General features: G+C 51.0%; 1 protein-coding gene and 1 long non-coding RNA gene across 2 annotated transcripts; one reads left to right on the top strand and one right to left on the bottom strand.

Moving 5' to 3' along the window:
• Nucleotides 1–7,847: 7,847 nt before the first annotated feature.
• LOC122233515 lies at nt 7,848–9,078 on the bottom strand. Its single transcript, XR_006211073.1, has 2 exons — nt 9,046–9,078; nt 7,848–7,891 (listed from the first exon to the last, which is right to left on the bottom strand). It is a non-coding gene; the product is annotated as an uncharacterized LOC122233515 (long non-coding RNA).
• A 10-nt stretch (nt 9,079–9,088) lies between these two features.
• On the top strand, nt 9,089–11,308 carry NOG (noggin). The gene has a single exon (XM_042966168.1). The coding sequence runs from the start codon at nt 9,911–9,913 to the stop codon at nt 10,607–10,609; it is 699 nt and encodes a 232-aa protein (XP_042822102.1). The 5' UTR covers nt 9,089–9,910; the 3' UTR covers nt 10,610–11,308.
• The last annotated feature ends 12,218 nt before the right edge of the window (nt 11,309–23,526 follow it).

The following is a 23,526-nucleotide window of genomic DNA, read 5'->3' as shown; positions in this document are numbered from 1 at the left end:
AGGTGAGGGAGGAGGGCTTCACCTAGGACCCCATTAGCTGTGGGCTGAAGAAGAAGCTGCTATCAGGGACAAGTCAGAGACCACACCAACCCCCCCACCCCACACCCAACGACGACCCTGGAGTTCTTAAGAGAGGACAAGAGCCCCAAGGCTTGCCTGGCTGTCAAAATATTTAGAAGCATATTGAAATCACCCACCGGTAATAAGACTACCTCAGAAGTCAACGTTCATGCCTTGAAGAGGCCTAAGCCATAAACATTTAGTCTCAAATGGACCCGCCTATCCTCCGGAGCTAGAGCCTTGAAAGAAAAGCGGAGTTCTGTAAAATGTGATCTGCCAGGATTTTCTTACCCCCGTGGCATGATAATTACGATGCCTCTTCTTACATTTAAAGGCTCATCTGTGGTGACTCAAATCCTCAAGGAGGTGAGGGAGGCAGCTTTGCATTTTTCTCAATGCATTTTGCTGAACCACTGCAATCATTCACTTCTGAAACAATGCGGAGTGAAATGAGGTTGGAGCCACAACCTTGCCTCATTACCGGCACCCCCCCCCCGTCGCCCCCCCCCCACCTCCAGGCACTTCAAGGGCCCTTCTCCCAGCATTTTAGGGATTATCTTTGCGAGTTTAATCAAGCTTTACGTTAACTAGTTAACATGGTTAAGCCTTTGTGTGTGGAAAGAAACACTTGTCTGAAACTGTAATGTACCAGAGTCGTTTTGTGGGGAGGGGACCAAGGGGCCTCTGCTCTCTCACCTTATCCATACTCTCCCTCTACCATGGGTGGGAAAAAAAAAAAACTCTTTTTAATTTATATGTATGCAAATACATATAAAACTAATAAAAACTAGTTTTTCCTAAAAATCCTACCTTAGAAAAATCCTGTGTCGAAACAGGATTATACCCACCACCCGTGCTGATGAAGAACTAATCCCTGTTATATCTACTTGCATTTGTATTTTAACTAGTACATTTACTTATGAACTTAGTTTCCTATGCAAAAGGGAAGATTGGGAAATCATGGTTAGACTGGAGATGCTTGATGGGTTCGGAGGAAGTTAAGGAACCCCTTCTAGAAGTTTAAGGTGGTTGCTCATCTAACTTTTGAAACCTCTTTCATTTTCTGCAGGCATGCTTTGTGAATTACAATAATGAAATGCCATGATTTTTTTCCCCCTCAATTGAGGACATTTTTTAAATGAAGCTGGGTAAAGACACTAAGGTGAAACCTTAGATATAAGAAAAATAAAAGCAGTTGGGGGTTTCTGAGACATTGTTTGTCTTGAAAGTGATGTGGAGAAGCTTGATCAAAAGCCTAGTTTTACTACAGTCATGCTTCATTATGGAGGGTGGGACCACGGGCAGGATGGGGGAGGGGAAGATAAAATGAGTCCTTGCCCAGACTTGACCAGGTTGCCAAAAGTCACTACCCAAAGTAAACCTCCCTAACCTGCTGGTGCCCGTGACCTCTGAAGTCAGTCAAATATGGATTCAGATCAAGAGAACAGTAATGGACCAACAAAGATCAGTCCCTTTAGGAAGCCCCCTGCTTCCACAGCTCTGAGCTAAAATGCCTCTCCCTGCCTTCTTAGATGATCCTGGAGTCAAAGAATGTGGCCTTGGGAAGTTTCCTCCCCTCTCTGGACCTCAATTTCCCTATCTATAAAATGGGGAGATAATTATCTCTTCTCCAGAAGCTCCTGTATGAGGTAGATAAGATAATGCTTGTAAGGCAGGGAGTAAATCCCCAGCACATGTTAAACGTGTGTTCTTGGTTCTAAGACTGGCAACTGGGAAAGAAAGCCCTTGGTGCACTTGTTTGGCGACCCCATGCTCCAAACCCTCCACTCGGGTGACTTCCAGTACCCAGCCCCCACCCCAAGCTCATTCCAGACTGCAGAGTTTTGATCCAGCATGAGATTGGTTTTTGATGCATTTGAGTTTTGTTTTCTTTCTCAGCCCAGTGGTGGGTTTTGACGTGGGTATCACTGCATTTTGAAAACAATCTGGTTTCTCCGTAGATGCCTGAGACTGGAGCTTCAGGTGTCGTGCGTCCCAACACAGTCCCCTACACGCAAAAGTTCCTCAGCTGGGCTTCTCCCTCACCTTACAATCCTATGCGAGCGCTGAACCATTTAACTAAACCTGAAACAAATATTGCCTAAGGATACAGGGTGGCCTTCAAAACTCTCTTCAACATGAAAAATTTTAAGTACCACTTCCAGCCTAATGGTTACTCAGGGGCAAGTTATTTCCTCCGAATGCACAGGTTTTAATCTTTTATTGAGTTTTGTCTAAAGACAAAAATAATGAGTGCTCTATCCTTTTCTTCTAAGATTTACATAAAGGTAATGTAAAGTAAGAAGCCATTTTTCTCTCCCCTCTTCAGCCCACCCCTTTATCTTACTCATTAGGGGTAATCGGGGTAAGTAATCACTTATAAACATATTTTTAGGAATTTTTCCAGGCGCATAAAATAATCCCTACGCAGAGATTAAAAGCAAAGCTTCTAGGGAATGAACAGCCTAATTTCAATCAGAATCAAGTTTTGTTTTTGTTTGTAATAGGGGCTGTCTTAAAATATTTAGGACCTATAATCACCATACGAATATGGTTCCCCAGGTTTCTTTCAAGTATTTCCAAACCTAAGTTTAAATTTGAATTAGATTTCAAAGTGCTTAAGGCCCTCAAGGGCCCACCATACAAAGCCCCTGGTCTTCCAGCCTCTAGACCTCAAGCCCTAACACAGCACTGCCACCTTGGCTACAGGATTCAGACCATGTGGCCTGCTCCCTCCGTTGCCCAAAGTGTGATGTAGCCAGTGCCCCTTCCTCAGCCCTCCAGCCTGTGACCTCCTATTGGTCTTTCAGAACCCAACTTGAACATTGAATTTCCTGGGGAGCCTTTTTGGCAGCCCCCAGCCTACCCCAACATTCCTGTGCTTCATCGTAGCGATTGACGTCCTAAACTGTAATCTTTGGCTTATTTTTTTCTCTTCTCCCCCGTAGTCATTGGACTCCTCAAGAGAAGGGAGTTCATGTATTCTTTGGCAAACAGAGTGTCTGGAATCGGGCTGCATGGGTGGGGAAAAGATAGATGCGTGAGACTGAGGGATGACAGGAGATGGTCAGTGTGTCATTTCCAAGGCCACATGATAGTTGGGCAGCGAGGAGACAGAGATGAGGGCTAGGAAAAAATTTCAGAGATGGAGATGTGATAACGTTGCCTTAGGTGGATTCAGCAGGAGCTGGAACCTGAAAGTCACCGACGCCACCTGAGATGGGCTAGGGTTGTTTTCACCTTATTTTTTTCTCCACCGAGCTCCTGTCTCCTTGTTATCGTGTGTGTTTGAGAGGATAAGGGAGCCTAGACTATATTATCTCAGTAAACATCTATCTGAGGCAGCAGGATGAGACGATGTGGGGGAAATGTGAGCCTAGGTTGCTGAGATGGGTGCTTGTGTGTTTGGGGAGAGAAGGGGGGCTGTGTGCAGATGCCTCATGGCAGGTGGCTAAGGAAGCCTGTCTCCAGAAACCTTTACCGCCCAGGTGGCAAAGGGAGGAGCAGGAGGGTGTGTGTGTGGTACGTGTACGTGAGAGGAGGGGGGTGCTTGTGTTTACCATTCCTCAGTGTATTGTTGTTGTGGGGGAGGGGCGGGGAGGGTGTGCCCCTCAACAAATGTGTCAGTATCTGTACAAGTGTGCATCCATAAGGGCCCATGGTGGGAAGTGAGAACAAGTCCTCAAGCATCTAGAGTTTAAATTTCTAGTAACTTAGAGACAGCTGTCTTTTCATGGAACAGCCCTTGCATCATTCTGGAGAATTCTTTGCCATCGCCAGCAATACTGGAGCCATGGCGTTCCATTCAGCTTCCTTTTGAAATACTGGGTCACACATGGTAAAGGCCACAAGTCAGAATCAAGTTTTGTTTAAATTTATCGAGAGAGAGAGTGTGTGTGTGTGTGTGTGTGTGTGTGTGTGCGTGCGTGTGCGTGTGTGTGTGTGTGTGTGTGTGTGTGTGTGTGTTTAAGACAGTGGCTGGAAACAGAACAACTGTAAAAAACAATTTCCTTTCCAGAGGAAACCTTGGGTCCACCCTAGCCCCAGCCTCCAGCCGAGGAAACGCAGTGGGAAGGGCGAGGGCCGAGGGCAAAGCCCAGAGGCAGCTTGTGCCTTCGAGGAAAGGGCTGAAGATCAGCCTGCCTGCGTCGCGCCCCCTCCTCCCCGCCCCCAGGCCCCCCACATCAGGGCAGGCTAAACATGAGGAGGCTTCTGTCTCCAAGACTGGAAGAGAGGCGCCCTCGTTAAAACTCAGATAAACAGTTTATCAGGAGATGAATGAGCCACTGGGCTCCAGAGTCGTCTCCCCTTCCCCAGCGTGGAGCCAGCTGGGGAGGGGGCTGGCAGGAGAGCAGGAGCCAGACCCTGGAGGGGAAGGGGCTGTTGCACTGGAACAAGCTAGCCAAGCTCCTTTCTTCCTTTTGCCTGTAGCTTTTAGCTTTGTCTCTATTCCTGGAAATTCATTTCACATTTGTTTACCCATTTTCCCACCCCAGTTACCTCCCTCCCTCTCTCTCCTCTGTTTCCCCCTTCCCCCCTCTCCATGCCAATAGCAGTTAGAACTTCACTGTTCGAATTAGAATCCTATCACCAACTGGACACCCCAAAATTCAGAATGTCTTGTGAAGCTGAACAGGCCCCACCCTGGCTGTGGGTCCTGAACCCGCCAGCATTCCCCCAGCCCCTGGGAGGCTATGGGGAGTCCACCACCCTCTGGCATGGGGAGCTCACATCCTTCCGGTAGTCAGCAGGGCAAAGTGACAAGGCTTGTGGCTGACTTTTCCTCACTTTGCTAAGCTGGGTCAAGTCCAAAAATGCCATTTTGGGTCTCACTGAGAAAAAGCCCATCAAATTTGACATTTATGGGCCCCATGAGGCAGAATCAGAGGGTGATGATTTTCATATGTCTGGGATGATGCCAGGCCTAAAAAATGGCAACTCCTGTCTCCTTTGTGGTACTTCATGGTCCCCTGACCTCTCAGTGTCAAGGAGCCCCAGAGAGGTAGAGTGACTCCCTCAAGGTCCCAAAGCTGGTAGGTTGCAGGTTTTTTGATATCAAGCCCCATCTGCAATGTCCTTTGCAGATCACCCACAGCTGCCCCTCAAGTCTATGTTTCCAGGGCCGAAGAAGCAAGAAAACTGTTGAGTTGTTCTTAGGCTTGTGCTTAGAATCAGATGGAAACAGGAAAAGACGCACGAAAGCACCCTCAGGGTCCTCTTGCCTTGACCTAGAATTGCTGAAGCTATTGTTCAGAGGAGTGCTCAGGTTTTCTTTGCCCAGACTAGGAAATCATGAGATGCAAATAGCCAAGCATGGATCTACACTCCTGATTCACTAGACTCTTCCCACTTGGCTGCCTGAGTCCCTAGCCAATCCACAAAAGTCCAAACACCTCCCAGGGCTAGGGCCTGACCAGAAAGCTGAGCTTATAGCCATCCCTCTGTCTCCCTCCCCACAGCTCTGCTCGTCAAACTGCTTCTCCAACAGAGTCTCAGAAGCATTGAAATGGGCCAGCTGTTGAGTCCCCCAAGAATTTCCAATCTCCGTCTCCCCCCACCCCAAAATTTTGAAGGCCAGCAGCCACCGAGAATAGCTCAGTTGCATGTGCTAAGTGGACAGGAAGCAGGCCCAAAGGTCATAGGGTTACTTCTCCAGCACCCCCTGTAGCTTTCTGCCTCTCTGGCCCAAACCTGAGATGGCTGGTCAGTTGAAGGCAGTGGGGTTCCCTGAAGAAGGCATTTGTTGAAAGACTAAGGCCCACTACAGATCTGCCCCAGGTGCTGTGCTTATCTAGACATTCTTTGCCCCCTCTGTATAGCACAAGTCTGAGAGTTGTTTGTTATCCCCACTTTACAAGTGAGAAAATGGAAGTTGCGAGGTAAGAGATGCCTATGTCAGGGAGGTAGCGCAGCTCATGGAAGACAGGGCCAGAATTCCAACTGAGACCCACCTGGTCCAGGAGTTGTCTTTGTGTTGAGTTTCCCAGTTTATGACATTCCCTCCTCCACACCCCACACCCCAGATTCCCTGTCTGTCCCTGATACAGCGTGCTTCCTCTCTTTATGCAGATTCAAATTCTAGGTCTCAAATCTCCTCCTCTCACTACTCAGATAAATACATCTTTTCTTCATCAAGCTCCGAGAAAGCTCAGCTCTACCAGGAAGGTGTTAGTACTGCTTAGTCTCTGAAAACAGCATCCCCCCACCCCATTCACTCAGTATCCAACTGCTGGACTGCAGACCCTCCAAGGTGGGCATTTCAGAACACCACGGTGAGGCAGATAAGTGTACTTTGAAAACACTATAGTTTGTATTATAATTCTTGTGGCTTTTTTTTTTTTTGGTCATCATAATATATTACAAAATTTCAAACAACAAAGGATAGCACGAAATTGTAATATTTATCAAAAGTGGGCTTGGGTTTTAAAAGTTGTGAAACATTGGTCTACACTCTTATGGGAATATATAGATTTTTCCCACATTCTTTTAATGTTTTTTTTAAATTTATTTTTGAGGGGTGAGGAGGCAGAGAGAGGGGGCAGAGAATCAGAAGCAGGGTCTGCACTGACAGGTGGACAGCTGTGAACCCGACGTGGGGCTCAAACCCATGAACTGTGAAATCATGACCTGAGCCCGAAGTCGGATGCTCAACTGACTGAGCCACCCAGGTGCCCCTCCGACATTCCTTTAATGTTTTATTCACATGCTTGCCCAACCCCCTTAACTGGACTGCAAAAGTCTAGAATGGTGGCAATTGACTGTGAATTTCTCTCTTTTGTGTTTCTTCTTCCAGTCTTCACCCAGTGGATGCTCTACAACCAGGTCATCCAATTCTTTGTCTAACATGGTTTGTTTTTCATTCCTGAGGGAACTTTTTTGCTGTTCAGACAAATCCACCCCACCTAAATAAAGGACTGAAGGAAACGCGTTGGTTTTCAAAAATAGGTGATCCGAAGGCGAGGGGATTGATGAAACAGAAAACACAATAAAATGTCACTAAATTGGAACCTACCATCTCAGGAAGACTGAACCATGACTTAGCTTTTGAACTCTCCACTGAGAACTTCTTTAACCAGTTAGTTCACAGCAGTGACCAAATTGCTCTGCAGACCATTGCATCTTTCTAAGAAAACAAGCTAGCACCAAGCCCCCATATTGAGTACCTAAGAGAAAGGGGTATGGTTTAAAAGCCTACCGTGTGCCAGGTTCCAATGGCACATCATGTCAGAATTAGCTGAGTTCAAACAACCATTGGGTTGTTCTTATCTCCAGTGTCCATGTGTCATTGCGTGTGTGTGTGTGTGTGTGTGTGTGTGTGTGTGTGTTTGCAGACTCCAAAGTTGGAGAATGTTTAAGAAAATGTTTTCAGCCGAAATTGGCCATCCCTCTCAGCTGCTGAGGTTTTGCAGAAAGACTGTGTTGTGAAACACAGTATGAAATGCGGTATGTTTTCTTCCTTAGATGATAAATTCATGGGGGGAGGGGTGGGGGGCACCGGATGACACAGGTTGAAAGGAAAAAACAGATCTTTGGGGCAAGTAGAGTGATTTAGGCTGTCACAAGACCTCCTAATGATACTCCATGGAATGCTGGTGAACACGTGAGTCATCTACTCCAAGTCCTTCTTCTCCAGCTTCTTCCAGACCCCAATCACATCCACCACACGGGAAACCAAGTTTGAGTTTTAACGCTTAGATTCAGTTCCTCATCCAAGGGAAAATTAACCGGAAGTGTCATTTCAACATCCATCTCTCATCAAAGAGACACTGCTTTGGGAAGAGAAAGCATCCATCCATCATGCAGGTTTATTTAGGATCATGGAAACGTAGAACTGGAAGAGGAAGGTAGTTATGTCACTAATGCAGAAAGTAAGGTATATGGTGCCACAAAAGTGACTTGTCGGAAGTTGACAAATGTGGGCAGACCCCGGCCAGGACTCAGGTCCCCCTACTGCCAGTTCATCTTTCTAAAGTTTTAGAGCTCCACTCTTGCCCACCGAGGCCGATTTAGCAGAAGCAAAGGTGCAGTATATTCTTGCGACATTTGGGGGGGCCTCAGGAGGAATCTCAGGAAGTTTACACTGAGGGCCCCGATATCTTGGAGGGAACAGGCGCAACCAGAACAGACCCGGCAGCGCGCGCGCGCACGCAAACCCACACGCACGCACGCACAATGACAGGGTCACAGAAGGCAGAAGCTGAGCTTGGCCAGAGTGGACGGCAGACGAACCCACCTCTCAGGGCCGCCCCCCACCCCGCCCCGCCCGCGGCCAGCACCAGGTGCAGGACTTGTCGGGCGCCAGCAGAGGGCGCGCCGCCCCCAGGGAGCCGAGCGGCAGCCGCGCGGAACCCGGCAGGCTAGGGGAGCCGCAGGCGAGCAGGACGCGCCCCTGCAGCTCGGCCACTCAGGGTGCAGGACCCGGCCAAGGAGGAGGAGGGTGAAGAGCGGACCCCCCTCGTGGGCCCGAGTAACAGACGGGCCGGAGTGCTTCCTAGGAATTACATCACGCTGCGCAACGCTGCGCCTCCCGAACTCCTCCTGCTCAAAGTGTGTGTGTGTGTGTGTGTGTGTGTGTGTGTGTGTGTGTGTACACGCGCTGGGGGGAGGGGGAGGGGACTTAGACCAAGCTTGGGAGAGAGGAAGGAGAGACGCGCCCGGGGAAAAAGCTCCATGCACATGGAGAAATTCCTTGCGCCGGACTGCACGGAGAAACGAGCCCCCAGCACCTCCCGGCTGTTCCCCTCCCAGTGCAAAGCACCCAGCTAGTGAGAACCCTCACGGCCCCACCTCGAGCACCCCCCAGAACCGGCCCTGCACCCTCCAGCCCGGCTCCAGCGCCGCCGCGAGCTTTCCCCAGGACTGGCCCTGGCGGGGCGCCTAGAGCCCCAGTTGCATTGCTCCGGGAGAAAGGAGGGGGGCGGTGCATTTTGCAGGAGGAGGAGAAGGGGGGTGGGTGGTGGGGGAGAGAGAAAATTGCGCGGAGACCTGCCAAGCGCCACCGCCGCCGCCACCGCCGCTGCCGCCGCCGCCGCCGCCGCCGCCGCCTGTGAGCTCCGGCGGGCAGCCGGACTGTCGGCTTCCCGGGGCATCTGGGTCCGGCGGGGCACAGCCCTGGGCGCTGCCGAAGCCGCCGCCGCGGCGAGTGCAGGCGGCTTCCCCCGGAGCCTGTGCCGCTCCAGCTCCTCGGGGGTGGAGAAGTGGGGGGTGGGGTTGTTGTTTGGGGGAAAGAAGGGGGAGGGGGCAACGCCGAGAGAGTCAGTGGTTTCCATGGTGATGGAGCTGAAAGTGCAGGAAATTTAAAGGCTTGGACGCTGCGAGACAGACAAACCGGTGCCAACGTGCGCGGACGCCGCCGCCGCCGCCGCCGCTGGAGTCCGCCGGGCAGAGCCGGCCGCGGAGCCCCGAGCAGGCGGAGGGAAGTGCCCCTAGGACCCGCTGGGCCAGCGGCGCTGCACAGAGCGGCAGGACGACGAGCAGAGAGAGGAGGAGGAGGGGAGAGCGGCTCGTCCACGCGCCCTGCGCCGCCGCCGGCCCGGGAAGGCAGCGAGGAGCCGGCGCCCCCCGCGCCCGCCGTCGCCCTGGAGTAATTTCGGATGCCCCGCCGCGGCCGCCTGCCCGCATAGACCCGGGAGAGGAGTTGCGGCCAACTTGTGTGCCTTCTTTCCGCCCCGGTGGGAGCCGGCGCTGCGCGAAGGGCTCTCCCGGCGACTCATGCTGCCGGCCCTGCGCCTGCCCAGCCTCGGGTGAGCCGCCTCCGGAGAGACGGGGGAGCGCGGCGGCGCCGCGGGCTCGGCGTGCTCTCCTCCGGGGACGCGGGACGAAGCAGCAGCCCCGGGCGCGCGCCGGAGGCATGGAGCGCTGCCCCAGCCTGGGGGTCACCCTCTACGCCCTGGTGGTGGTCCTGGGGCTGCGGGCGGCACCGGCCGGCGGCCAGCACTATCTCCACATCCGCCCGGCTCCCAGCGACAACCTGCCCCTGGTGGACCTCATCGAACACCCGGACCCTATCTTTGACCCCAAAGAGAAGGATCTGAACGAGACGCTGTTGCGCTCGCTGCTCGGGGGCCACTACGACCCGGGCTTCATGGCCACCTCGCCCCCCGAGGACCGGCCCGGCGGGGGCGGGGGGGCGGCCGGGGGCGCCGAGGACCTGGCCGAGCTGGACCAGCTGCTGCGGCAGCGGCCGTCGGGGGCCATGCCGAGCGAGATCAAAGGGCTGGAGTTCTCCGAGGGCTTGGCCCCGGGCAAGAAGCAGCGCCTGAGCAAGAAGCTGCGGAGGAAGTTACAGATGTGGCTGTGGTCGCAGACCTTCTGCCCGGTGTTGTACGCGTGGAACGACCTGGGCAGCCGCTTTTGGCCGCGCTACGTGAAGGTGGGCAGCTGCTTCAGTAAGCGCTCGTGCTCCGTGCCCGAGGGCATGGTGTGCAAGCCGTCCAAGTCCGTGCACCTCACGGTGCTGCGGTGGCGCTGTCAGCGGCGCGGGGGCCAGCGCTGCGGCTGGATTCCCATCCAGTACCCCATCATTTCCGAGTGCAAGTGCTCGTGTTAGGACTCGGGGTCCCCTTCCCGCACCCGGACAACTCATGAAACCCCACCGACGCCCTCCCCCCCCCGCCCCCCGCACCGTCTCCAACCAGTCCACCACCCTCTCGAGAGGGGATTCAATGAACTTTTTTTTTTTTTTTTCTGGCTACAGAGACCTAGCTTTCTGGTTCATGTAATGCACTGTTTAACTGTGTAGGAATGTATATGTGTGTGTATATACGGTCCCAGTTTTAATTTACTTATTAAAAGGTCAGTATTATACGTTAAAAGTTACCGGCTTCTACTGTATTTTTAAAAAAAATAAGCAAAAGGAAAAAAAAGAACAGAGAAAAGAGAGACTTATTCTGGTTGTTGCTAATAATGTTAACCTGCTATTTATATTCCAGTGCCCTTCGCATGGCGAAGCAGGGGGGAAAAGTTATTTTTTCTTAAAGTACAAAGAGAGGGGAGAACTTTTGTAGAAGGACTTTAAAAAAGCTATTTTCCATTCTTCGGAAAGTGTTTTGGTTTTCCTTGGACCTCGAAGAAGCTATAGAGTTCAATGTTATTTTACAGTTATTGTAAATATAGAGAACAAATGGAATGACTAATCATTGTAAATTAAGAGTATCTGCTATTTATTCTTTATAATATCCCGTGTAGTAAATGAGGAAGAAGTGCAGAGCAGGATTAAAGAAAACCACTAAAACCGACTGCGCTCGACACTGCGATTCTCTGTGTTGGTGATTGATGGGGGGGTGTGGGGGCTGGAGGGGGCGGGTAGGGGTGCCGCTGTGCTTACTATGCCTGTTGGGAGAAGGGTCTCATCCCCTCTTCTGCTGTGATGGAGATGACCGCTCAGTTTTTCATGGGGGGGGGGGGGAGGGTTATTCTCAAACCCCTCACTTGAGCATCACGTGGCCTCTGCCGCGTCTCCCAGCTTTTTCTCCCTATGTCACCAAAGCTCGGGCCCGTCCTGACCTCGACACCCAGCCGGCCCCCTGGAGCTGACCCCAGGCTGGGCCGAGGGGCGGGGGGTGGGGGGGGGGAGGATGGGCGGCCGCTTTGTCCTGCCTGACAGGCCCTTCACAATGGGGACACGTGTCTTTCACACCTACCCTGGGGGCGGAGTGCCGCTGAAACTTGACCCCCGAGGAATGGGGGGGTGGTGGTGGGAGAGATCAGAGCGCGCCCACCCAGATCCCGCCACCCCTCCCGCCTCGCACCGCCGCCCCCCCCCTCCACATCAATAACCAGTCCGTGTTAACCCTTTGCACGCCCGGAAGCTACGGTGATGTAAGCTGAGGCGACCCGGTCCTTTGGAATCAACACTCGGGCGCCGGGATCTTGCAGGTCCGAGCCCCCAAAACCCCAGGGCCCCGGCCGGAATTGCTGGGGATAGCTGGGAGATTTGACACTCGCCTCCCTCCTCCCCCAGGACCTAGGGAGGACTCTGAGAGTCAGGATTTCGGAGGGGTCTGCATTTGGGTGAAAAAACGCCACCACTGGGATCTGCAGTTGGGAATGGGGTGCGCCCCCCTCTCTGGACACTTCGTCTGCTTGGGGGTGGGGAGGGAGGAGCAATCAGAATCGGGATCTCTGAACTTTTGGGTTAGAGAGGGGCAGAAGACGTGTTACCCTTAAAGGAAAGTGCAAAATAGCACCCTCACCCCACCCCTTAAAAAGCCAACTTCTTGGGGCTGGCGCTCGACTCGCGTGCGTCCCTCCGCCTCAGTCCGCGGTGGCGCCCATCCGCGCAGCTCCACGTGGGCCGGCTTCCTGACACTGCTCAGCGCTCCCTTTATTTATCTTGGACTCCAAAGTCGCTCTCCTTTGCTCCCTCCCCACCCCCCTGCCACCTCCCCGCGCCTCCTTCCCGGCGTCCCTCCCCGCCCCCCCCCCCCCCCGCGCCCCATCCCCACCCCGGGGCCGGAGTCCCGGCGAATCTATGCTAATTATTTCAAACCTGCGCCGGGTCCCCAGCGCAGTCTCAATGCCCCCGGCCCCGCCCGCCCTGTCCCTCCAGCCGGGCGCTTTCTTCCCTCCCGACGCAGCCTCGGTGGCTCCGCATTTCAATAGCCTGGCCCGGGAGCCGGAGCCCCCTCCCCGGCGCTGCCTCCGTCAGCCGTGGGACAGACGTTAGGGTATTCATTAACTGAGAGCCGAGGAATAACGGCATTATTCCCCCCAGAGAGGGCACCCTGCCCCCGCGACTATCTGAGGCTTCATTGTAAAAGGATTAAAAGTTAAAGACCTCCATCTTATGATTCTTTCATTTAATCTTCCTGGCGCCTGGGAGACATGCTCGATGGATGATGGCTTTTAAAATATTCCTAATGTCGGCTACCTTAAGACTCCAAGCCCGGCAAACAAACGTAATTTATTTCCAGAAGAAAGGGGATATTGAGATGTTTAAGTTTATGAACCGCCGTCCTCATGTATATTTGTTAAGTTCTGACAAATACCCAAATAACGTTAAAATCAGCCATTCATCACTTATGAATTTATGCAAAACTTTCTGTGCCCCGGGCCAATATTTTTTTAGACAGAGTTTCACTCGCGAGGGGCGGAGGTGGTGGGGAGGGGGAAGGGGAGGGGGCTTACGGGGCGGGGGGGGGGGGGCAGAGCCGAAAGCAAGAATTTTCATGCCTGGTAAACACGCGAATTATGCGAAGAGAGTTATTCCCAGCTGGGCGGGCAGCCAAAACTCGGAGAGCGCGCCGAGGCCAGCGCCCCCACCCCCACGTTGGCAATGTCATTGGATTACAATGCGAGGTCTTCCCCTCCGCGACGCCCCCTCCTCCCTCCGCCCGCCCGCCCGCGCCCCTCCTCCCCACCCCTGCCCACTTGGAAAACCCGCTCGCAGCCGGCGAGCTTCTCGGCTTTCAGAGCCGGAGTCGGTGTGAGCTAGGAGGACCCGGGCTGCTGCAGACGTGACGGGCAGTAGACAGACCACCGCGCACACAGACCAAAGGGCAGGCCCCAAGCAGCTCCGGACGCGGAGAAGAGGACCCAGCAGGATCCAGGCAGTCCCAGAAGAGAAGGAAGGAGGTGCTGGCCCCTGGAACATTGTGACTAATGCACAGCCGGTTACGTCTCCATTATTATTAATGTTGATAATACTAATAATAGCAGCAACGCGGAAAGGAGTAGAGAGCTCTGGGCAGAGAGGCAAGAAAACTGTCCTCTGCGGTCACCTAGTGTCTATCTCCTGTAAGGAGGAAAATTGATCTTGGTGTCTTCCGTGGCTTTGACAGCCTGTGCTTACAAATTCATGCAGCTGCTGGGGGCGGGGGCGGGGGGGGGGGAGGGAACCATGCCTCCCCAGGTTGGAGAATTAGAACTATTACAGATACAGACACATCCACTTTCTCGACATCCTGGAAGAGAAGGGCAAGGTTACCACCACTCCAGCCCTCCCGCCAGGATCGCAGGAAATCAATCATCAACCCTCTATTTTCAACTCTTTCTTTTATTCCTTCCTTCCGCCCTCCCAACTCCCCACACTTCATGCACATGTATACTGAAAGCCAAATGTCCACGGAAAGCCAGCACCCTCAGGGGAGGGCCCTCTGGCCCCCAGAGTCTGGGAACTGGATCTGGTTCCCTGTTGAGATGGAGAAGGCCAGGGGTCCATTATCAGTCTTGCTTCTGAGACCCCTGGGAAAGGGGGTTGAAGTTTCGTGGCAGCTGCAGCAGGAAGCCGGCTGTGTATTACGAGCTCTTAGCTGTGCTGGATGGGGACAGCAGGGGGAGGGCCCAGCCCGTATTGGTATTTTGAAGGGGTGATTCATCCTTTTCCTTTAATGCTCTTGGAATGTCAGCACTGGAGGGGAGCTTAGATTCCAGTACCCACCGCTCAGTTCACAGATGAGAAGACTGAGGCGCCAGCAGAGCCAGGCCGATCACACAGATTAATATAGTTGGGGCTGGCCAGGCGGTCTCCACTGTGCCTTTTCACTCTGCTCTTGTTCTGTGTTCCTTTCAAAATTCTTTTAATTGTTTTAAAATGTATATATTTGTGATGGCGGAGAGTTCTTTCCAACATTGACACGGTAACACTTGAGCTTCCAGAAGATGATCGACTGTTCTGCTGTGTCTGCTCAGCGAACAGTTATTAACGGTCTGTGATGAGCCAAGCGCGAGAGCTGGGCCTATACACACATTCTCATGAGGTCTCTAGTTTCTAAATAAGGAGACTGAGCTCAGAGAGTTTATGCATCTCGCCCAAAGCCACACAGTAAGTGGCACAATTATGATCCAAAATCTGAGCTGACCCCAAAGCCTCTGCTTCTTCTAAATACCCTTCCTCCCTTCAAGCGCTTGAGAGACGCAAGGTGCCAGATTATGTGCTGGAAAGTCCCATCTCAGGCTCTGTAGGGATTCATGCCTGGTAGGCCGCACAACACGTTTGTATGCCTCCTTATGTGCTCACCCTCCACACCCGTGCGCACACACATACACACACACACACACGAGGAGGAGGAGGTGAGAAATAAAGAACAGGGTCAATGAAGGAAAAGAATTAGGAAAACATCAAACAAAGTAGAGATGGAAAGAGGAGGGCTCACTGCTGGACTGGGCAGCCAGAGAAGGCACCTGACTAAAGTCTCAAAGGACAAGTTAAATGTCAACATCCTGAGGTGGGAATGTGGGCAGAAAGGACATCTGGATGGAGAAAGCAGTAGAGATAAGTAAAGACATGATGTTGGAAAAGTATCTGTTTGGGAAGCTCTGCAAAGCAGGCTGACGCCAAATTATGAAGGAGCGTGAATGCCAACTGAGGGCACTGAACATTCTTTTTTGGGCTATAGGGAGCCGTCGAGAGCTCTTGAATAGGGCAGCGACACCATTAGAGCACTACTGCCGATGAATTCTTCGTTCATTCAACCGTTTTTGATCACTGGTCTGCTTATCTCTTGGTTCATGACAAGCTACATTAAAACTAATAATCTTAGAACAACAATTTCATTTGGCTCATGATTCTGTGTGTCAGGAATTTGGAGAGGGCTCAGCTGGGCAGTTCATCATCTCTGATACTTGCGGTGTCAGCCGAGCCCTAGAAATCCACTTCTCAAATGCCTCCTAGCCATTACGGGAGTTCAGCCGACCTGTTGACTAGAGCCCCCTCAGGTGGCTACTCCATGTGGCTTGGGTTTTCTCAAAGCCCGATGGCTTCAGAATAGTGGGGCTCCCTACATAGTAGCTCATGGTAGCTCTGAGAGAAAAAGTACTCCAAGAGAACTGGATGGAAGTTGCCAGGCTTCTCAAGACATTGTCTCAGAAATCATGCAACACTGTTTCCACCACAGTCTGTTGGCTACCAAGTCTCCGCCAGGAGCCCAGATTGAAGAGAAAGGGAAGTAGACCTCTCAAGGGGAGCAAGCAGCAAGGAAATCAGGGGCCATCTTTAATCTCCCACAAGCTACGTTCTGTACTGTCTGCTCAGGACACAAAAGTGGGGAGGAAGAGTCATCTCCCATTCAAGTCTGGTGCCGGTGTTTAGGATGGGTTAGAAATGGGATAGAGGCTGCTGGAAGGCTGGTTAAGGAGGACCTTTGCTGTGAACCAGAGACAATCATTAAGTGTGGATACCTGAGGAGCGTCAGTGCCAACGAACACAAAAAGCATTTGCCGAAAGACCGGAGAGGACTTGGTGACTGATTGGATGTGGGGGCTGGCGGACGGGTCGAAGGCCCCCTTATGTTTCAGGCCTGCGGATGCTCAGATGAAAGAGCTTCTTCCTTTGCCGCCACCCTCAGACAGGTACAGAGAGGTTCCAGGCTCATCCAGAAGAGGGAGGAATATGAGGAGCCTGGGGAAGAGTTCAGTTCCTAACTGAGTTGAATGAATGAATCCATGGGTGGATGGGTGGAGGGTAGGGAGACAGCCAAAGAGGGAGGGCTCTCTGAGGTTAGGGAACAGTAAGATTCTCCCTAGCAGACCAGAAGGGTCCTGGGGAACTTGCATTTGGAGATGCTGTGAAGAAAGGCATGCAGGGAAACCCAAAAGAGACCAAGGGGCAGAGGAAAGCACGAGCAGGCCTTGAGTGATACCACCAGCCCGGTGCCTCATGTTCATCATCTCGTTTCACTCTCCCTGTGAAACGAGCATCACGGCCATTCCACAGGCCAGGAGAATGAGGCTCAGAGAAGCTGAGTGCCTCGCCCAGGGACACCATCTGGAAAAGGGAAGCATTTGGATTCAAACACAGGCCTGTGTGATTTCAAAGTGGCATCAGCTCTGCTCCGTAAAGGCTTCCTCTATCTGGAGTGAAGCACTCCCTTCTCTGTGCCCCTCTGTCACACTGAGACCTAAGCATCGGACTTTCTCCAGGCAGGGGACTCTTGACCTGCCCTGCTTAGCAGAGGAGTGTCAAGGTTGGCTCTGTAGCATGTATGTCAAATGTGTTTGCGTGTGTTCTTTCTGGGAAGAGTGTGTTGTTCTCATCAGATTCTAAGGTCTGAAACACAAAGGTTAACCTCTGCCGTCGGCTGTGAGAATTTTGAAGTGACAGAATTTTTTAATCGTAACTCTTTTTTTAAAGTCTCCACAGCATACAGCACAGTGCTTGCCATGATACATGTGTCCAGTAAATACTAGGTAAAAGGAAGTGAGCGGGGTTCAGGGTCCACAGCGAACTGCTGCAGGTTCTTAAAGAGGGGATGAGGTGGGACGCTTGCTCGGGATTCGGGGTGTGTAAAAAAAAAAAAGATTAGAAAAGTAAGACAGCAGGCTGGAGGGCCAGAGAGGGTGAAGGGAGAGAAAAGGACCAAACTGAGAGACATATTAAAGGAAAACAGGGGCACCTGGGTGGCTCAGTCAGTTAAGTGTCCGACTTGGGCTCAGGTCACGATCTCATGGCTGTGGGTTTGAACCCCGCGTCAGGCTCTGTGCTGACAGCTCAGAGCCTGGAGCCTGCTTCCGATTCTGTGTCTCCCTCTCTCTCTCTCTGTCCCTCCCCAACTTGCACTTGCTCTCTCTCACTCTCTCTCTCTCAAAAATAAATAAACATTAAAAAATTTTAAAGGAAAACAGAAGTTAGATCCAGGCTGCATTTTTATGTAAGGCACTAGCGTGTGGAGCAGGAAAGCAGCAGTGTTCTTTAAATGGAACAGGCCTCCTTTGTTTTGCCACAATCCTTACCTCTCCTTATTGCCTGCTTCACTCATTCTACCACCCACCAGAACCGCTGTAGCATTTACAGTTCGGAGCCCTGGATTAGATATGAGAAGGGGACTGAAAGTAAAAAAGCAAAGTGTGATTCTTTGCAATAAGAAAGGAAGTCCCAAAGGAAACCATCCACGGCTTTTGGGAAGAGGACCCAGATTTTGCAGGAAGGGTGATAGAATGACAACGTTTAAAAACAGATGGCCGTAAAGTTCTTCATTCCTTCATTTGACTGCAGAAACTAAGGCTCATCAAAGCCAACCGACTTGTCTCCGTGCTGGTTACTTTGGAACAGAACCGCCACCAAAAACAGCATTTCCAGATTTCTGTTCAACCACCCTTTTACAGTTGTTGTAAGTATAAGCAGTGTTAGGATTTTAAAAGCACTTTCGTGCATGTAATTTTTCATGCAATGAGATATGAAGACTCCCAAGGGCAGGAAATAGGTCAGTCTTATGTTCCCAGAAACTAACCCAGTGCCTGAGCCATAACAGCACTGAACAAATATTGACTGGAGCGATACATGTACACAGGCTTGTCTTACAGGTAAGAAAACTGGAGCTCACAGAAATCGAAGCAGAGATGGACACTCACGGAGCTCATTCCAGATGGCGGAGGCAGGGGTGGCTGGTGCTATTTCTCTATGGTCAGGGTTGGGCTCAGGAGCCAACCGCACATCTGCCGGCTGCTCAGTGAGTGTATCCATTAAGAACAAGGAAGTCAGTGCTGGCCTGCACCTGCCAAGAGAAAAGGGCCCGCAGTCACTGGTTTTGGCAGCCTCCTCCCAGCCCCAGTTGCAAAGGGCTCCTGACTGGCATCTAATTTATGCAATTAAGGGGACCAAGTTAGTCCAGAGAGGGAAATCGTTCTTCCCCATTTTACAGATGTGGAAATTGTGAAAACAGGAAGCCTAAGTGACTCGCCCAAGATCGCACGGCTAGTTGGTGGGAGAGCCAAGATCCAAACAGCACTAGCTCTCTGCCGGGCTGTCGGGAGAGGCAGAGGGGTTTCGTGCTCCCGGAGTTCATAATCCCAACCAGTCTCCCTGATTCCATGCTCGCCCCAGCTCCAATCCATTCTCCACGCTGCAGCCCAAGTGACCTTAAGACACACATGTGGTCTTGTCACTCCCCTGCATAAAACTTCTCAATGGCTTCCCATGGCTCTGAGGATAAAGGCCAGAATCCTTACCAGACTGAGGCCCCTCTGCGCCTGCCTCTGAGTTCAAGCCACACAGTCTAGCCCAGGTTCTCTCATGCACCAAGCTCCCCCTCCCCACCCCCTGCTCTAGGGCCTTTGCACATGCTGTCCTACAGGCTGGGATGCCTCTTCTGCAACCAGCACACCCGGGCTTCAGATCTCATTCGTAGGGAGAGCAGGAAGTCCCCTCTGGTCCATGCTCTCCGGCTCTTGGGACTTTTTATTCAGAGGCTGTATCAGTTTGCAATTGATATTTATAATCCTCAGATATTTGTGTCCTCTTTCTCTTCCACTGGACTATCACCTCCCTCCATTTTGCTCACCAAGGTATCCCTGGGCAGAGGTGCAGGTCAGGACACATATAGACACCCCCATATAAAAAAGACTGGATGACTGACACACGGAAGAAATAGCAATTGATCATATTCCCAGTATAAGCCAGGTTCTATCTGGGGCTCTGAGGATGTTGAAATACAGAGTCCAGCTCTTGTTAAATAGTGATCCAGGGAAACTTTAAGAATGTCCCCGAAGGTGGATACAGAGCCAGGGCTATTCACATGACCCTGCAGTGACTCTATCATTCTGGGGATTAGAGTGACTCCCAGTTTACTGACTCCAGAAGGTCCCCGTCTGCTGGAGTAGGCAGGGAGAGGTGGCTGAGTTGCAGATAAATTCTTCTGGCAAATCAAGGAATCTCCCAGTAAAAGGGAATCTACCACCTAGAGAAACGTTCCCATCAGAGGCTAGATAGCTTTGAGTAATTCCATAGAGAAAATTCTAAAAGGACGCTCCAGGGGTGGGTAGAAGATTCACCTTTCTCCACATCTGAAATCCTTAAAAATGGGAGAGATTACCTTATCTGCTGAACCGTTAAAACTCCATCTTTCCTGCCCAGGGAATAATAAAATTAAACAATGACTAACTCATGCCTTAATGCTTTACGGTTTAAAAACCACTTTCACATTCATTATCTCTTTCAAACCCACGCAAGAGCTCAGAGCCAGAGTTTTGATTATCATTTTAAAGATAAGGAAACTGAGGCTTGAAGAATAGCTTGCCCTGGAGGCAAAAGCCTTTCTACTGGTCAAAGAAGTTGATATTTAGGGGTGGCAGGTGGGGGTGGGGAATAGCTACCTTGGACCAGAGTGAGTCTGAACCCTGGTTACTTGGCTATTATCTGTGGCATCCCTGAGATTGAGTTTCCACACATTTAAAATGGATATAACGGTATCTACCTTACCAGCCTGTTGGGATGTTCCAATGTGTTCCTGGTGGGAACACATTGGTTTAGCTCCTGGTGGGGTGTAGGAGTCCAGCCTACCATGGTTTCTTTCCCTCTTCCCAATTCTGAGGCCTGTGCTGTACCCCTGCAGTCAGGATGAAAGCCAGATGTCCTATTACCCAATGGCAGACCAGCTACTTACTCAGGTCCTCATCCATGCACGATCTACGGCAAGGGAAAGAATCCAGTGGATTCTTCTTTTTTTCCACCCGTGAAACAGCTTTGTATTTCATTCCAGTTGACATCTGGGTTTTGCTGTCATTGTTGTTTAAGTTATAGGCCAAAGAATGGACAAAAGTGGGAAAACCAATGACCAAAGGCAAAGCTGAGAGGAAAAAAAAAAAAAAAAGTTAAATCAGGATGGAAGAAATTGGGGAAGCCAGGGAGTTTGTTTTACATAAACAGAGGCAGGAATCCATCCCAGGTACATTAGCTCTAATTTGTTCTAATTCCAGAAATTCCTCAATCCTAGTTATTGGCACTCAATCAGGAATCACCTAGAGGTGACTAACTCCCAGAAACACTCTTCACTGGTGTCCTCCTCACCTCACTTCAAGGGCAGAGACCTATGAGAGAGACGAGCGCACTCAGGTAGGGCCAAGGCTTCCAAGTCAATGGGCAACATCAGCAACAAGAGCTTTAAAAGGCATCCACCACCGGGCAATGAAGAGCTTTAAAAGGCATCATGACCACCACCATGGAACATGGAAAACATTCCATGGCCCAGAGAGGGTGAATGACCCAGTCAGTGTCAAATCTCAGGTTAACGATAAAGACTCGTGGAGAAATTCTGATGGGAGTATGGGGCAGCTGGTGACTAAACCCGTGGACACAAGTGCCTGCCACCCCCGAGGTTGGACAACTTCCCCCAAATGCCACATTCCAAGGCAGGTTTCCCAAGAGCCCAGGCCTCCTCTGCTGTCTTCCTTCTTCCCACACTGTGGCCCCAGACCCCTGGGATTCCTGGAGGACATGCCCTGTGTGATTCCTCTGTCTGGCTGGATGTTTAGAGATTGATGCTCCCCAGGGTTCTGGTCAGCTTGCCTCCTCTCCATCTGTGTCCTCTGCCTGAGGGGATACTCTGGGATTCTCACTGTGGGATGTATTACACCTGTATGGCCAGCACCCAGATCTTTGTTTTGGGCCAGATGTCTTCCCTACTTCCTACGTACTTCCAGTGTCTCCCCTTCGCTGTAGAACCATGGTTAACTTCCTTAGCATGGCGCCCAAGGTCCTTTACAATCTATGACCCCAACTTGCCTTCCACTGTAATTTGCCACCATTTTCGGCTCCACCCGCCTTCCCCCACCAACCAGCCACACAAATTACTCATGGCTAAACATACCTAAACCTGCTGGGCCTTTTGCTTACACCATTTGCTCTACCTGAATGTCCCCTGCCCCACACTTACCCCATCACCCCAAAACAGGATTCCACCTAGGGAAGGCCTACTCATACTTCAGGGCACCGCTCACATGGTACTTCCTTGGCCAGGGTAGAACTGATCAAGCTGTACTTTGTCCTCCCGCAGTGCTGATGATTAATAATAATAACCAATAATAGATGCTAACTTTCCATATGTGACAGGCACTGTCCTGGGTCCTTTATGTGCATTGTATCATGTAAACTCCAACTTAATCCTATGTGATACTACGATGACGACGACAATGACTACATAATAGGTTCAGAAAGATTTGCTGAATTACCCGAAGACTCTTAGTGGCAAAGCAAGGACTCAGAACCAGGATTCAAACCCCAAAACCCAGGGGCTTTCCAATTTGCATACTGCCTAAGTGCCAAGGTCCCAGCACTTATAACACTGCACTCATCAGTATGGACCCATATCTGGCTACCTCTGGATTTCAAAGTCCTTTGAGGGAAGTTACTGTATTTGATTCTAATTTCCAACCATATTATCCAAAATAGTGTCTTATGCATGGTAAGCATTTCATAAATATGTGGTAATTAAGTAACTGAGCGACTGGAAACGACAAGGGGTTCTGTTGCTTTCCTTTTAAGTCAAATCCAAACAGAACTTTTTGGTTTGTTTAGCGAATGTTGGTTAATTCCAACTTCAACTTATATACATCTTTTGAAGACATAGGTAATGTGGGGTTGTTAAAAGTGTAGACTTTGAAGTTGAATCTAGGCTCTTTGCTCTACCCCATCCCAGCTATGTGACTGATAATATTAATGCCTGTGTAAGCTCTCAAACCTTGAGCAAACACAAGTCACTGTCATTAATAATATGTACTTCTCCACAGAGCACTCAGGCTGTCCCCACCCAGAGGAAGAGGAAGAACAGAGAAAGATAGTCCCAAAGATCATGGGAGTCTCGTAGGAAAGCCCTGTGAATAGCCGGCCAGCATGGTCTTCTGTGGATACTCCTGTCTTGTGAGGAACTGATTTGATGAAGGCTGGGACAATGAAGACTTGTGGCCCATTTAAACCAGAAGAAATGGGGGATAAAATCACAGAAGACCAGTATGGAAGGGACATCAGAGCACCATGACTGGCATTTATTCCAGCTCTCTCACATTTGAGGCGGGGATACAAAAGCCCAGAGGGGTGCAGAGACTTGCCCAAAGTCACAAAGCTGGTTAGCCCTGCGGCTGGGACTAGATTCTGGAGATGCTTATGACATGCCAGGTTACCATCCTCCGATTAAAATCACTTCTTAAAAATACTCGGTATGGTTACCTTTTCTTCTTTGCTCCTGAAGGAAGCATTTAGCTTTATATATTTTTTTAATTTTTTTAATGTTTATTTTTGAGACAGAGAGAGACAAAGCATGAATGGGGGAGGGGCAGAGAGAGAGGGAGACACAGAATCGGAAGCAGTCTCCAGGCTCTGAGCCATCAGCCCAGAGCCTGACGCGGGGCTCGAACTCACGAACTGCGAGATCGTGACCTGAGCCGAAGTCGGACACTCAACCGACTGAGCTACCCAGGCGCCCCTAGCTTTATTTTTTTAATGTTTATTTATTTATTTATTTTGAGAGAGAGAGAGCACTAGTGGGGGTGGGGTAGGGGCAGAGAGAGAGAGAGAGAGAATCACAAGCAGGCTCTGCACCGTCAGCACAGAGCCCTGTATGGGGCTCTATCTCATGAACTGTGAGATTTTGACCTGAGTCGACATCAAGAGTCAGACGTTTAACCACCTGAGCCACCTAAGCTCCCCTGCATTCAGTTTTAGAGGTACCAATTAGACCCATTGTCCTGCAATGTTAGACACACACTTCTAGAGTCTCCAAAGCCCTGCCAAGGCCTGTGGGAGTACCCCTGGGTACT

The sequence above is a fragment of the Panthera tigris genome, chromosome E1 (assembly GCF_018350195.1).
Source record: "Panthera tigris isolate Pti1 chromosome E1, P.tigris_Pti1_mat1.1, whole genome shotgun sequence".
NCBI lineage: Eukaryota > Metazoa > Chordata > Mammalia > Carnivora > Felidae > Panthera > Panthera tigris.
Note: the sequence above shows the minus strand (reverse complement) of the source record. Positions and strands in the feature narration are given on the sequence as shown.

Excerpts from the sequence above, each read along its gene's own strand:
- NOG (XM_042966168.1), top strand. The coding sequence starts at position 9,911 with ATGGAGCGCTGCCCCAGCCTGGGGGTCACCCTCTACGCCCTGGTGGTG.